The following is a 14,494-nucleotide window of genomic DNA, read 5'->3' as shown; positions in this document are numbered from 1 at the left end:
GAGATTAGACTTGACCATGTTTAGTACAAAATTTTTTTTTTTTTCTCCTTGAAAGTCTTTTGTCCGTTCCAATAGCTCACTCTGTGAATGTGTTTGTTTGAGAGCGATAAACAGCCCTGCGTTTGACACTCTCCCTCCCACCCGCTAAACATGACTCAATGTGCTGGAGTCTACATCTCAGCAAGACACAAGCTCAAAGTTAACATGCCAAACTCACACCTGCATATTAGGAAGCTCTCACTCTTTCTCTCTCCATGCTTGCACGGATGTGTATTTTAATGGCTGCTCAACCAGCTTACAGTTCCTTGAAATGACAAACCAGCTCTCGTTTGAGGATTGAGGATATTGTGATATAAATGCTGTCATGTTTATTTCCCTCAGTGGTTGCAGAAATCCGGTTCTGTTTTTATCAAAATGCTTATGAGTGCTGCTCAGCCTTCATGTGCTAGCTCTATATATCTATCTATCTATCTATCTATCTATCTAATACAAGGAATTAATTATTAAATATCAGTCTTACGTGTCTTTATTTACTTCCATGTCTCAGTTAACAGCGTGGAAGACGTTTCCATTATTTAAAAAAAAAAAGATTATTAGGGTTTTTTTTTTTTTTTTACTTCTTGCATTAAACTGTTTGAATCTAATTGACTATAATAGCTGTTTGGTTGAAATTATAGGTTTTCTGATTGGAAAAAATAATCCCCTTTTAGCCATTTCAAAGCAAACATAAATATTGAGAAAAGCATCAAATATCAAAATATCCAAACATAAAGTCTCAAGTATCAAGATTTGTCTAGTGGCCACAGTCTGGCTGTAAATTGATATTATATAAACTGCATTTCTCTGCTCAGCTTCTAGCGTCTGTGATAACAGCAGAACCCTTTAATCTGTTTGGTGAAATGGTTTGCTCTATTGATCCATAGTTCGGATGAATAGATTCAGGGTTGATTCATTGCCATCAGGCCCAGTTTGCACTTCCTAAATGATGTTTATCTTGTGGCTGTCATGTGGCGTGACTACAGGTTTACATAAGAGGAGCCAAGGCGTATGAAGTCAATTACCCTGCACCTCCACATCCACTTTACCACACTGAGGTTATTTATCTGGAAAGTGACTCCTTTAAGTCAGACAGAGTGTTAGACATATGAAAGAGAAAGAAAGAGCAGTGAATACAGACACATCTAAAGAGGATTGCTTCAGACGCTGCAGTACTGATACTGGTGATGCATATGTGATAAGACATATTGTTAGTCCAGAGGTATAAAGAGTACCTAAAAACCATACTTGAGTAAAAGTACAGATACCTTACAGTGAAAATTACTCCACTACACGTTACAAGACACCAATTCCAAAACAACTTGAGTAAAATCCTTAGAGTATCTGATTTTAACAGTACTTAAGTATTTTACTTATACTAAATATAGGCTCAAAGATGCACTAGTCAAAGAGATTTGCCAGTCAAAAACTGTAACGTTGTGGAGGAGCTGGGGAAAACAGGCAGAGGCAAGGATCTATGTACTGGTATTTAATGAAAAAACTAGAACAAACAATAAGCCAAAAAACAAAGGGAGCAAAAAACAGAATGACTGGCAAACAGACAACCATTACATTCAACAACTCACAAGGAACTAAAGAAAAACTAGGGCTATATATACGCATGGGGCTAACAAGCTTAACAAGATAAGACACACCTGAGGAGACTAATCAAGGGGAACCAATGAAACAAACGGACTACAAACACCACGAGAGACAGGACAGGAAGTGACCATATATAAAACACCTGTGATTCACAAATACTTGCTAAGGAACTCGCATTCACATAAATTAGCCTTGTTGACAAGTTTGGATGAGTAAGGGCAAAACGCACAAGATCTAGGACTATCGGTGCCCTGTAGTAGGTATCACGTCTTTGCACGTATCACGTCTTTTGAAGCAGAAATAAACTGCTGCAGAAAAAGCTAGGTCCATGCAAAATGTAATGTGTAACTGCAACACTCATTTCAAATGTAGTGGAGTAAAGAGTACAGATACTCATTCAAAAATGTAGTGAAGTAGAGAGTAAAAGTTGCTAATGTCTTTGATACTCCGTACAACTACAAAGTATCCGAAAAGATACTCAAGTAACTAATAACGTTTACTCCAATACTTTACACCTCTGTGTTAGTCATTGTTTTAGGCTACAGTAATGCAGCCGTTTTCATTTTTCTTTTAATAATTTTCCTTTTGTTTCTCTTTTTTTGCAACTTCTGGGAACATTTTCCAGATATTCTGTCCCCAAAAGCACACAAAACCTGCTAAAATGCTCTCAGGCAGGCTTTCTGTGAATGTCAATACAAACAAAATTTGTTTGATCAAAGATTTATTCACTTACAGTGTTTGAGCTGATTTTAAAAGTGCTGTAAAATAGCAATTTTTTAAAACAATTTTTTTCCCCAACTTCTCATCAAAACTCAACCCTTCAGCAGAGCTGATGTCAGAAAACCCAAAGACATAAAATGATTGACAGGCACAGAATGATCCTGATTGGCTAAAAAGCATAGGCCATGCCAATGTATCTTTCAATTGGGAGACAACAGGCACATAATGTTTCGGATTGGCTAGTTTACAATATATAATATCTGTCAGGTAGCAAAATTTTTGTGGTATAATAAGTTCATATGTTGCCACCTTCTATGGCATTGTTTATGGCAGCGTGTAAACATGACTTTAAACATGACTTAAAGGAATAGTTCACCCAAAACTTTGCTGAAAAAATACTTGTCCTCAGGCCATCCAGATTTGGAGAAATCACTTGCACATGGGTGCCGTCAGAATGAGAGTCCAAACAGCTGATAAAAACATCACAATAATCCACAAGTAATCCACACCACTCCAGTCCATCAGTTAACATCTTGTGAAGTGAAAAGCTGCATGTTTGAAACTAATCCATCATTAAGATGTTTTAACTTTAAACCTTCTCTTTTGGCCATAATCCATAATAACGCTTCCTCCAGTGAAAAAGTCCATCCTCTGTTGTCCTCTCACATTGAAATCCACCAACATATTTGTTTAGATCTCTCTTGGACTGCTTTTGCTTGTAAACGTTGCTTGACCTGTGCATATTTCTCTCCTGATTCGGACCAGATTACTTTTTGACTGGAGAAAGCAATATTATGAATAGAGGGCTCAAATTTCAGCCAGAAGCAGTGGTTTAAAGTTAAAAACACTTTAATGATGCATTTGTTTCTTACAAAGATGCAGCTTTTCACTTCACAAGATATTAACTGATGGACTGGAGTGGTGTGGATTACTTGTGGATTATTGTGATGTTTTTATTATTATTATTGTGGACTCTCATTCTGACGGCACCCATTCACTGCAGAGCATCCATTGCTGAGCAAGTGATGCAATGCTACATTTCTCCAAATCTGTTCTGATGAAGAAACAAACTTATCTACATCTTGGATGGCCAGAGCATGAGTGCATTTTCAGTAAATTTTATTTTTGGGTGAAATATTCCTTTAATTAACTCGATTATGGCCAGTTAGTGTAGTTTTGTGTTTTTGTTTATTCATTTAGAATTATTGTTTATTTTTTAATTATATTTGTATTTGTCTTACTTTTAATATTCTAATGTAGTATCACATAGTGGACAAATTGTGTGCACTGCAATGCCTGCGAGGAATAATAAATTTTCTCTATAAAGCATAGAGAACAAAAATCCATCATTTGTTTACAGCAGTCAATGGCACCTTGCAGTGCATTCAGAAATAATATAATGCAAGGTTAAACGTCCAAACAAAATCACTCCAGAGACATATGTTTATCCAACAGTTAGTGTGGTTTAGGGGGCAAACAAACACACACTGATGCTCCCGCTGTGGCGGTAAAGACACCGTAATTAATCACACATGCCCCAAAGGCATCCGTTTAGTGCTCGTTTCTTCCTCAAGAACTGCCACCAAGAAAGTTCCATCCATTTCCATTTTATTTAGTTAGTTGTTTTGAAGCGCATCACCAAAGGATTTCATTACACTGCTTTTGGTCACCAAAACGCAGAGCAAAGTACATTAACAATTGCTTGATTACACAGAGATTACGGTCTGCGGTCAATAACCATTGAGCCCTACAGCAATGCGCTTAGTTCCAAGGGGACGTTTCCTGCAATTAGTGTGCTGTACACTGCTTTCAATAAAACGCACCTGATAAATGGCGAATAACTAAAAATCTTTACAGAATTAACTGTGATACACTAGCTAGGGAGTCTCTTGGCTTCCAAAGAGACGATTCATTAGTCTGGCTGAAAATATTTGATGCTACAGAAGCGGAATTTTTTTCTTTGTCCTTGAGATGAGAGAATGCAATATTGCTTTTGGTTTGGCTTTGTTTCATGTTTTATTTCTAATGTATTTTATGTTGTCGATTGCCACAGAATAATTTGCAAAATCAAACTAAGATGCATTCAAAATTGTGCACTTAAAATGCCGACTTACTGTCGTGCAAAAAAAAAAAAAAAATGTTTAGGCATAAATTTAAATTTGAATTGCATATAAAATAGTTTTCTATTTAGATTACACAGTTTTAATGTAAACTAATAAACTTAATGTGATGCATATCTGTTGTTCATATATAAATGGAACGGGTAAGAAACTGGTAAGATTTCTGCACACTTTTATTTGTTTATTTTTAACTCTTTGCATCTATTTGATTTTATTTAAATAAAAAAAATATGTTAAAAATAATTAACATTGTTAAAATATGGTTAGCTGTGGAACAATCAATATTCAGTTAGTTAAAATAGGAGATTGAAATAATTTCAATCGTGAAGTCGTGGAAGTCGTGGCCTAATGGTTAGAGAATCGGACTTGTAACCCAAAGGTTGCAGGTTTGAGTCTCGTACCGGCAGGGATTGTATGTGGGAGGAGTGAATGTACAGTGCTCTCTCCCACCTTCAATACCACGACTGAGGTGCCCTTGAGCAAGGCACCGAACCACCAACTGCTCCCCGGGCGCTGCAGCATAAATGGCTGCCCACTGCTCCGGGTGTGTGTTCACGGTGTGTGTGTGTGTTCACTGCTGTGTGTGTGCACTTAGGATGGGTTAAACGCAGAGCACTAATTCCTAGTATGGGTAACCATACTTCGCCACATGTCACTTTCATTTGGATTTATTTAATTTATCAATGTTGGAGTTATGGATTTATCAATGTTGAATACTGTAAACCTGGTTATTGTGTTTAAACCACATTGTTTATTAGTACTATTACAGAATTCTTAACTGTTTCATTTACTGTATGTATGACTGAGAAATATGCATCACATTATATTTATTAGTTTATGTTAAAATTGTGTAATGCAAATGAATAGAAATTTTATATGCAATTCAAATGCATCCTAAATTAGTAATATTTAGCATTTCTGTTTTATTTGTTTACTTTTACATACTGAAGGACGGGTACTTTTTTTCTGATTTGCAGCATGTCGCATTTCTTGTTGAGATCTTAAATTGTATTTAACTTGGAATATTCCTTTACATTTTGAATCTAGATTTCAGTACTTGCACACACAGCACACAAAATACAACATATGCTTTTCAGCAGTGATTTCACAGCTTAGCTTTTATCGCATTCAGATTGACGTTAAAGTAATTCACACTAGTAAACAGGCTGACATGGGGCTGACAGAATAAAGGTGTAGAGGTTGATGATTCACTGATTGTTGCTGTGAGATGATGAACTGATACTAAACCTTATCTGTTTATTTCAGAGTGCTACTCATTCATTTCACTCTCACAAACGAGACCGAAAGAGTGAGTTTGACAAGTGACAAGACACAGATAACAAAATTAAAAATAAGTGAGTAAAAATAAATATGTAAAAAACAATACACAACAGACAAAGAGACAGTAAACAGTATATTGTATGTACAAATTTGCAATAGACAAATTATGCAAGGGAATGTATAGACAGTTGGGTATTTCACATGTACTACAATACTGAAGTGCAGATAATTGCCACTATTTGCAACAAGTAGTATACTTGATAGTAGAAATCCTGCTATTTTAACAGTGTAAATAGATATTTGCACTTAGTGTAAATAGCATATTGCTAATAATACTGCTATTTTCACTTAGGGTAAATATAATCCATTGCTAATACCAGATTTGAAAAGGGAAGAAAAAAAAGTTCGGCAAAAGGCGGGATCGAACCCGGGTCGATCGCGTCAAAAAGCCAACGACACGCGCTTATTCATCTGCGCCACTGAAGCTGATGATTTAGAGTCACTTTTAACTAAATGTAAATAGACACTCCGTAGTTTTTATTCCATAGTAAGGGCAATTCATACAATACATTTAAACTGAGCTACTTTAATACCATCTCTGAACTTTCTACCACGACTCTGCTGTTTTTCGGCTGGTTCTTCCTGTATACGTTGATTGACAGATGTCTCGTCCAGTCAGCGGTGAGTAATCCCAAACCAATGGCGCTGTCTCAAACTATACCTACCTCTTCCGGTTTGTCTGATTTGTCGTTGTGTTTTCTGACTTGTTATTTTGTTTTCGAATTTGTCATTGTGTTTCCTGACTTGTTATAATGTTTTCTGAATTGTTGTTGTGTTTTCTGAATTGTTATTTTGTTTTTTAGACTTGCATTTTCGTTTGTAATTTGTTATTTTGTTTTCAGAATTGTGATTTGTTTTGCACTTCTCGTTCACCATACAAATGTGATGCAAATGTCAAAATGTATTAGTTTACAAATCATGCACTATGTTAAAAGTGTCTTAAGGTCAAAATATAGTATTGTGCAAGGAAATGGTGTGAAAATAAGTGTTAATTAATCAATAATCTGTCACGGTAATCATAATTTGTGTTTGTGTAGTTTGTGTAATCATTATCTGCCACTGAAATAATAAATTTGCAATCATACACTAAACCTTACCCTAAACTTAACCGATAGTGTTAACAAAAGCAAATGCGAGATAAAAATGCATTTGCTGAAGCAACTGTGCCACTTTGGCATGCTTCTACAAGACTTTAAACTCTTTTATTGAGTGTTGTGACTCGTGTTTCATGGGACTTGGCACTGTACCGGGTGAGCTAACGAGCAAGTTGACTGTTGGAAAACCAATAAATATGGAGCTGGTCATGTGATGCAAACATTAAAATGTATTTGTTTACAAATCATGCACTATGGTAAGCATGTTTTGAGGTCATAATATAGTATTGTGAAAGGAAACGGTGCAAAAATATGTTTATTAATCAATAATCTGTCCCTGTAATCATAATTTGTGTGAAAAGTAATACGATTTGTTGGTATTTTACTGCCACTAGTGATTATTTCAGCTGGAAACTGCAGTGAATTGGAGGTACGTTTCTGGAGTTTTGCAAAAATGTAGGTAGATAGAGGCTCATCTTTCCAATGAACCTATGTTGGGTTTAGAAAAGAAATAAGGCTCTTGAGGCTGTGCAATGTTTTGAATGTAGTCACAGCTAAAAGGTTTGCAGACTGTGCTGTACATCATGGCTAACAACATCCTTTAGCTGTGACTACATTCATGCATCTTGTTGATGACAGGTGCTATTACTTTTCTGACCGATTTTGCCTGGCAGACAATAAAATGGGTGAACAAAATGTGAGACCTGAGACATATAAAGAGGTGAGAATATCATGGAGGCTTGAAGATGGGCTCTTTTGTCTTGGCTAGTAATCATCCACCTAGCAACCACATAGCAACTTTTTCTTCTTAATTTTACAAATGTAGTTTAATATACAATACGCTTAAAATAATATGGTGTGGGGTTTGCTTTGAAACAGTTTTGACTTAGAAAAATTCACAAATAATTACAAAGAAATGGCAAGTACCAAACTGAACTTTACCAAGACTAAAATCAATTTTTATAGTGTATGCATAGTATGCACAATTTCTGTATGCATGTTAACAGGAATGACATACTAGAGGTTATTTGTCAAAAGTTGCAGTAAGTCATGTTACCTTTTATACTATTTGATACAATACAAATTGTTTCAAAGCTGCTTCACAGTAAAAAGAGGAAAATAACAGAATAAATCATGCAAACTTAATCAAATATGAGATTCTATCATTATTCTTTGTCATTATCAGTGTCATTATTTTGTTCAGTCAGTTCAGTGTGGATTCAGTTCAGTTCAGTAACAGTGCTAATGTTGCAAAATGCATTAATGATAAAATGTTGAGGAGTCCTATGGTTCCCGCAATGCATTAATCTCTTAACTTCCATTTTGTGCCATAAATAAGCCCAAAATGCTGTTTTATACCCTGTACTTCAGAGTATACTGTAAAAATAGCATGCAGTAGAGTATGCATTGTAGTAGAATGCAGTAAGGGGCAGAATAGTATGTGATTTCCAATGACGATCCCAGTATCCCTAAAGCAAATGTATATGTCATTTAGCTTAAGTAAGTGCAGCACCAGATTTTTCTGAGTTTTGATGCACTACACCGGGTGGCATTACATTGCTGTCCATCACACTCAACAGTCAGCTTGTTGACTGCATGTTTCTCAAACCTGACAGCATGTCTCCTCTGGGGCTCGGTTGAGCAGAGAAAAATACGCTTGCCAAAACTCTCAGATGTGTCCATTTCTTTCTAAACCGTGCTGCCTCGCGGGTTGTCCATAAACTTTCGCTGTCATGTTATCCATGAGCTTCTGTTTTTAAAAGCATAAAGACTGCAAACAATAATGATCTGATTTGCGTATAAATGAGATGGGCAAAATAGCATACGTACAAGATTGCCCTGATCCTGCATGTATAAACTGCTTGGATCGGCATCATTCTTCGTAGATGCCCTATACGCCCTGTATTTATAAACTGTCAGCTTCAAAGTGTGCCGGAAAACTCTGGAAAGCTTGTTTTACTCTGCGAGGTTGCCCAGGAGAGATTCACTGTTACATTTCAAACAGTGCAGAAACTGTCAACCAAGTGTTTGCCACAAAGACTTAATTGCTTCATTTTAGACAAACTTTGCGGTGCATGGTTTTGTTCTTAGTTGAAAATGCTTGAAGCACGTACGGGTTTAGAAATGACTCAGACTAGCTTATACAAATTAACATGCATGACAAAAAGTAACAATTTATTTGTGCTTGTAAAGACAAATGTTCTGAATCGTAATTGTGAACAGCTTGCTTTAGAAATAAATCATTATGCATTAAAGTTATGCATATTTCATAATTTTATAGATGCAAACCAAAATCACTGTTCAAAGAAAAGAGCCTTGCTTTGGTAAATCAATGATGTTTAACCACTTGGAAAGACAAGGAATATGAAATTGCATTTTTGCTAGTAAATGTATGCTAGTCCAATTTCTTCACAATGAAAACAATAGAAGAGAAAACAACAGAAAGAGGAAAATGGCATAATTTTGTGTCATTACAGTTGCTGTGATCAGTGCACCATCAAAGATGATTAGTCTTCTTTATAAGAATGTGTTCAGGAATCTTCAGCGCATGGAGTGGAGTGCTGCATTATGTGATTATGATGTGTAAATGGCTTCTCACTTAATTTTATTCTCTTGTTGGTTTTGAGTTTGTGTCATGTCTCTGTTAAAGCAAGTCACTTCACTCTGTAGTCGTTAAATGTTTGCTTGGTTATGTCGAAGCTCTTTTGAATTTCTTCTAGATCATCAGAATAGCTTGGGAGTCGATCTCAGTTGTTGTTTTATTTCAAAGAGGCTAACATACAAAATTGCTTACCAGCAAATAAAATATCCAAAGAAACAGCATTGTAAAAATACACCAAATTCTTAATATTTTAATGTAAAAATCTCTTATAATATAACACTAGAGATTAATATTGTAATCTCTTAATAGAACAATATTTTAATCTTTTAATAAAACAATAGCGACTAATATTTTAATTTTTTTGTAGAACAATAGCGACTAATTTTAATCTCTTAACAGAGAAAAAACGACTACTGTTTTGATCCCTTAATAGAACAATAGTGGCTAATATTTTAATCTCTTAATAGAACAATAATAAGTAATATTTTAATCTCTTAATCTTAATCTCTAATGTGAATTACTGTGTACAAGCCTTTTTCTTCTGTAATGTGAATAACTGTATTTCCTATGAAACAGATATTCAACAAGAGAAAATGAGGAATATAACCTAATTTTATTTATTAGGATTTTAATGAATTGTGAAAAGTTTACGTTCCATGCCAGAATGAAGCCAGACAAATTGTGAGATTGCTGAAACCACGTTTAAATAACGGTTTTGTCACAGGGTCTAGTTGGTGTGCCCTTTATAGCCACCAGAGGGACACTTTGTAGTTTTGTTTTGTTTCTCTGGACTTCAGTTCCCATCACCATTTGATTTGACAATCATGTCTCATTTCATTCAGCTGTGTCTCATTTACCTTGTTAACATCCTCCATATAAGCCTGGTTTTCTTTGTTTTGTTTGCTGGTTGATTAATTTCTGTTATGTGTTTTCTGATGCTCGGTTTTGCCCTGATTTGGATTTACTCTGTTTTTGGATTTTCCAATAAATGCTGCACTTGGATCTGCTTGTTTTGGAGTGTTCCGTGATAGAATCAACCAGCCATGTACAGATCCAGCAGCATTAGGGAGAGGACTCTATTTCCGGAGAAGCAAGCTGGGCTTCAAGGGCTGGAGAAGCTTCGTCGGAGGGGAATGGAGTTACGGACCTTTGTCCAAAGATTCTGGACCGGGGCGGAGAGGCTGGGTGTTCAAGGTATGGATATTTTTAATCGTTGTCTAGATGAATCCCTATTGCCGTGGGAGATGGAACTGGTGAAGTGTCTAGACTTCTGGAGCTTCTCCAGATATTTGCAGCTCCGGAAGGAGGGTAAAGTTAATCACCATAACCAGAGTCCTTCTGCAGGGACCGTCCCACCCATACCTCACTCATCTAATCAAGCCCAGAACCAGTCATCTATTCCCATACTTAAGCGGAGGAAGAGAAGGAGGAGGGCAGCAAAGTCTACTTCGGTGATCTCAAGTCAGGTGGTCCTGGAGGAGCCGACTCTGGTGGTCTCGAATCCGGTGGTCCTGGAGGAGCCAACTCTGGTGGTCTCGAATCCGGTGGTGCTGGAGGACCTGACTCTGATGGTCTCGAGTCAGGTGGTCCTGGAGGACCCGACTCTGGTGGTCTCAAGTCCGGTGGTCCTGGAGGACCCGACCCTGGTGGTCCCAGAAGTTACTGAACAGTCCACTCTTTCTGTCTCTCCCAGGATCCTTGACCTGCCGGCCCCACCTAAGCTCTCTGTTTTGCCGGTCCCATGTAAGCTTCCGGCTTTGTTGGCCCAGGAGCCTGCTTCAGAGTCCACTCCAGAACCCGCTCCAGTCTGTGAGCCCTCCGAGTCAACTCTAGAATCCAGTCTGTGAGCCCTCAGAATCCACTCAAGAGCCCGCTCCAGTCTGTAAACCCTCAGAGTCCACTCTAGAATCCACTCCAGTCCAGGAACCTTCAGAATCCAATCCAGAGCCCGCTCCAGTCCTACTATCTGAGCTGCTAGGAGGTTAATCGGCCCTGTTAGTTCAGTTGAGGTGGTCATCAGCTCCGCCTTTGCGGTCTGCCAAGCTCCTGGTTCTGCCCTGGTCGCCTGCCGGGGTTGTTGTTCGTCCAGAGCCTCGCTGGTCTGTCCCTCTGGCTCCCCCCGGCCACCTGCTCTGCCGGCCCCGCCTTGGCCTCCTGCCTTGCCGGCTCCGCCCTGGCCCTCTGGCCTACCTCTGTTTCTGGGCCTCTACTTGGACCTGGCCCGCCATCCCTCCCCCAGTCCCACCTCCCTCCTGGATTTCATTGACTTTTTGTGGAGCATCTTGAATCCGCTCCGTAGAGGGGGGGGGTAATGTCACAGGGTCTAGTTGGTGTGCCCTTTATAGCCACCAGAGGGCACACTTTGTAGTTTTGTTCTGTTTCTCTGGATTTCAGTTCCCATCACCCTTTGCTTTGACATTCAGGTCTCATTTCATTCAGCTTTGTCTCATTTACCTTAACATCCTCCATGTAAGCCTGGTTTTCTTTGTCTTGTTTGCTGGTTGATTATTTTCTGTTATGTGTTTTCTGATGCTCTGTTTTGCCCTGATTTGGATTTACTGTTTGTTTTTGGATTTTCCAATAAGTGCTGCACTTGGATCTGCTCGTTTTGGAGTGTTCCGTGACCGGTTTGGCTATTTTATGGTATAATTACCTGCATGATTATACGTCAACAGGAAAGCAGGGTTGTTTCTGAGGCAGTGCACATTATTTATTTAGATAAATTCTTTTATAAAAAAAACCCCCGGCACTGATGAATATTTCACAATAAGTCCAGGATTGTGCATAAAGTACGTTGCATAATTATTTGTTGATGTACACTTTATCTATATATCTATCTCTCTATCTTTTTGAAGTTGTAAATAAAACTAACGTTTATTGGAGTAAATCTCTTTCAGTCTTTCTAATTCAAAATGGCATGATTTATTCAATGTGTTACTAGTCGTTTTTTTTTTTTTCTTTTTCCTTTATTTCTTTGGGAAAAAACATTGGTGACACTTTGGTGTTCATTCAGAAATTGATTGAATTAAATGTGACATTTTGAAGTAGAAATACTGAAATAGTATTTTCTCTTAAAACATACTCCAGTAACTTAAAATAATTTGTTTACAGTGTAGTGTCAGTTTTGATTTCTTGTTGACTTACAAATTGTTGTGGCAATGAAATAACTGCACACATTCATCACCGATTCGAGTAAAACCTGTATGAATCAACTGAGCAGCAGTATGTAAAATAGCAATGTAAAAATGTGAACATCTGCTCTATATGAATCTTAAACCGCTGTATTCTGTTAACCTGGAAAATACCTTACACTTAAATCCCCACAGCGTCCCTCTCCGAGTAATTAACACTGAAAGGTCATCTCAGAAAACGGATCTAAGAACACTTGGGGTAATTTTCAGATGTTCTTGTGAAATATGTCATTAGTCAATCTCCTGCCTCGTTTGGCTGTTATCGCCACTTTTCTTAATCAAGCAATTGTCCTCTTTCAGACTGAAAAGAAACTTTTACGAAAAGTAATTTGTATTGCAAAATTGTCACTTGTGCTTGTGCACAAGTTGGCATCGTGATGCTACAGCACTATAAAACAACTTCCCAGACATTTTGAGTGAATTATATTAAACTACATATAAAAAAAAAATGTTAGACCAACAGATATCTGTAATACTTAAGAGAACACTATTCACTGTTTACAAGTTGCCTAGCATGCATATTTGTGGTTTATTAGTATTTATAAAGCACATATGTCTTTAAAACAGCAGCAGGATTTGAACTGTCCTTCATGTCTTATCTTTACTTTCCATCCCGAGTTTAGTAGGGAAACACAATTGACCAGATACCTTATATTTCATTTATTAAAATTACAAAATATTTTGAATAAGTAAAATACTATTTTTGGTTAATGCACCATCTAATGCTAGAATCCCTAAGAAGCCATGCATATCTTTTTCTTTTTTTTTTCCTGTTTTTTCTCATTAAAGATTTCTTAATTTTTTTGATGTCTTAAAAGATTTCTTATGATTGAGTTTGACACTAAATTATAATGTTGTTCAAGTATTAATGAGCAATAGCACCACCAATTATGACTTATTGGCTTTTTGGTTGGTTAATTTATACATTTATTTAGGTAATAGTGGCTATATTTTATGTCAAATAGTTGAAATCTTTTGTTTGGTGTTTTCAATTCAAAGGTCACGTCTTCTGGGGAATTAAATTATTAGGACTATTGATTATTTCATCACGGAGGCAGCCATCATGTGTAAACATACCTGGCAATAAAGCTCATTCTGATTCTGATTCTGATTCTGACTTTCCTCTTTTATTTTGGCTACTCACATTATGAGAATAGAGAAGTGCCCACACACACACACACACACACACACACACACACACACAGACAGGAGCTTTGTTGTTTTGATGACAAATGACTAGGCTGTCCCCCAGTGAATGAATTAAGGTGAGACTTTAACCAGCTTTTAATGAGACTGTTGCCTTGATCGTGTGTGTGTGTCTGTGTGTGTGTGTGTGTGTGTGTGTGTGTGTGTGTGTGTGTGTGTGTGTGTGTGTGTGTGTTTGGTTTGCATGTGAGAAGGAAAAGGAGAGAGCAAGACTGATGACCTTTAAAAACATTTTACTTTAATGTTAAAGCTGTCACTTCTGCAGCTAATACACAGTAGATGCATATAAAATCAGATGGCTAGATAGATAGATAGCAATAATACATATAGAAAAAAACTAAATGTTAACAGTAGTTTTTGTTATTTGAAATAGAGCTGAAATAAAATATAAAAATTGAAAGCCCGATGAAAAGCTTAAACTTAGATATACTTTCTTTTTAAGTTAAATGTTGCACTGGCAGTGGAATAAATTTTAAGTTAAAGTACAGAACTTAAAATAAAACTGAAATAAATGACCCCCCCCACCCCCATTTCCTAAGACTTATAAAATACTGTAATAGAATAGAAATAATACTAAAATAA

The 14,494-nt window shown here is 37.0% G+C and overlaps 2 protein-coding genes across 4 annotated transcripts in view; both read left to right on the top strand.

The window, feature by feature from the left end:
* Positions 1 to 14,494, top strand: part of LOC107654332 (proteoglycan 4-like) — a 134,360-nt gene that overhangs the window by 40,017 nt on the left and 79,849 nt on the right. The gene's annotated exons all lie outside the window — the stretch shown is intronic.
* Positions 10,364 to 11,666, top strand: LOC107654333 (uncharacterized). The gene is made up of 2 exons (XM_016441373.1): positions 10,364 to 11,325; positions 11,401 to 11,666. Coding segments are annotated over exons 1-2 (768 nt in total). The 5' UTR covers positions 10,364 to 10,558; the 3' UTR covers positions 11,402 to 11,666.

Source organism: Sinocyclocheilus anshuiensis, unplaced genomic scaffold (genome assembly GCF_001515605.1).
Source record: "Sinocyclocheilus anshuiensis isolate Anshui unplaced genomic scaffold, SAMN03320099.WGS_v1.1 scaffold163, whole genome shotgun sequence".
Classification (NCBI taxonomy): Eukaryota; Metazoa; Chordata; class Actinopteri; order Cypriniformes; family Cyprinidae; genus Sinocyclocheilus; species Sinocyclocheilus anshuiensis.
The sequence above is the reverse complement of the archived record's forward strand: the minus strand, read 5'-3'. Positions and strand labels throughout refer to the sequence as shown.

Coding starts and splice junctions, on each gene's coding strand:
- LOC107654333 (XM_016441373.1), top strand. CDS start 10,559: ATGTACAGATCCAGCAGCATTAGGGAGAGGACTCTATTTCCGGAGAAG.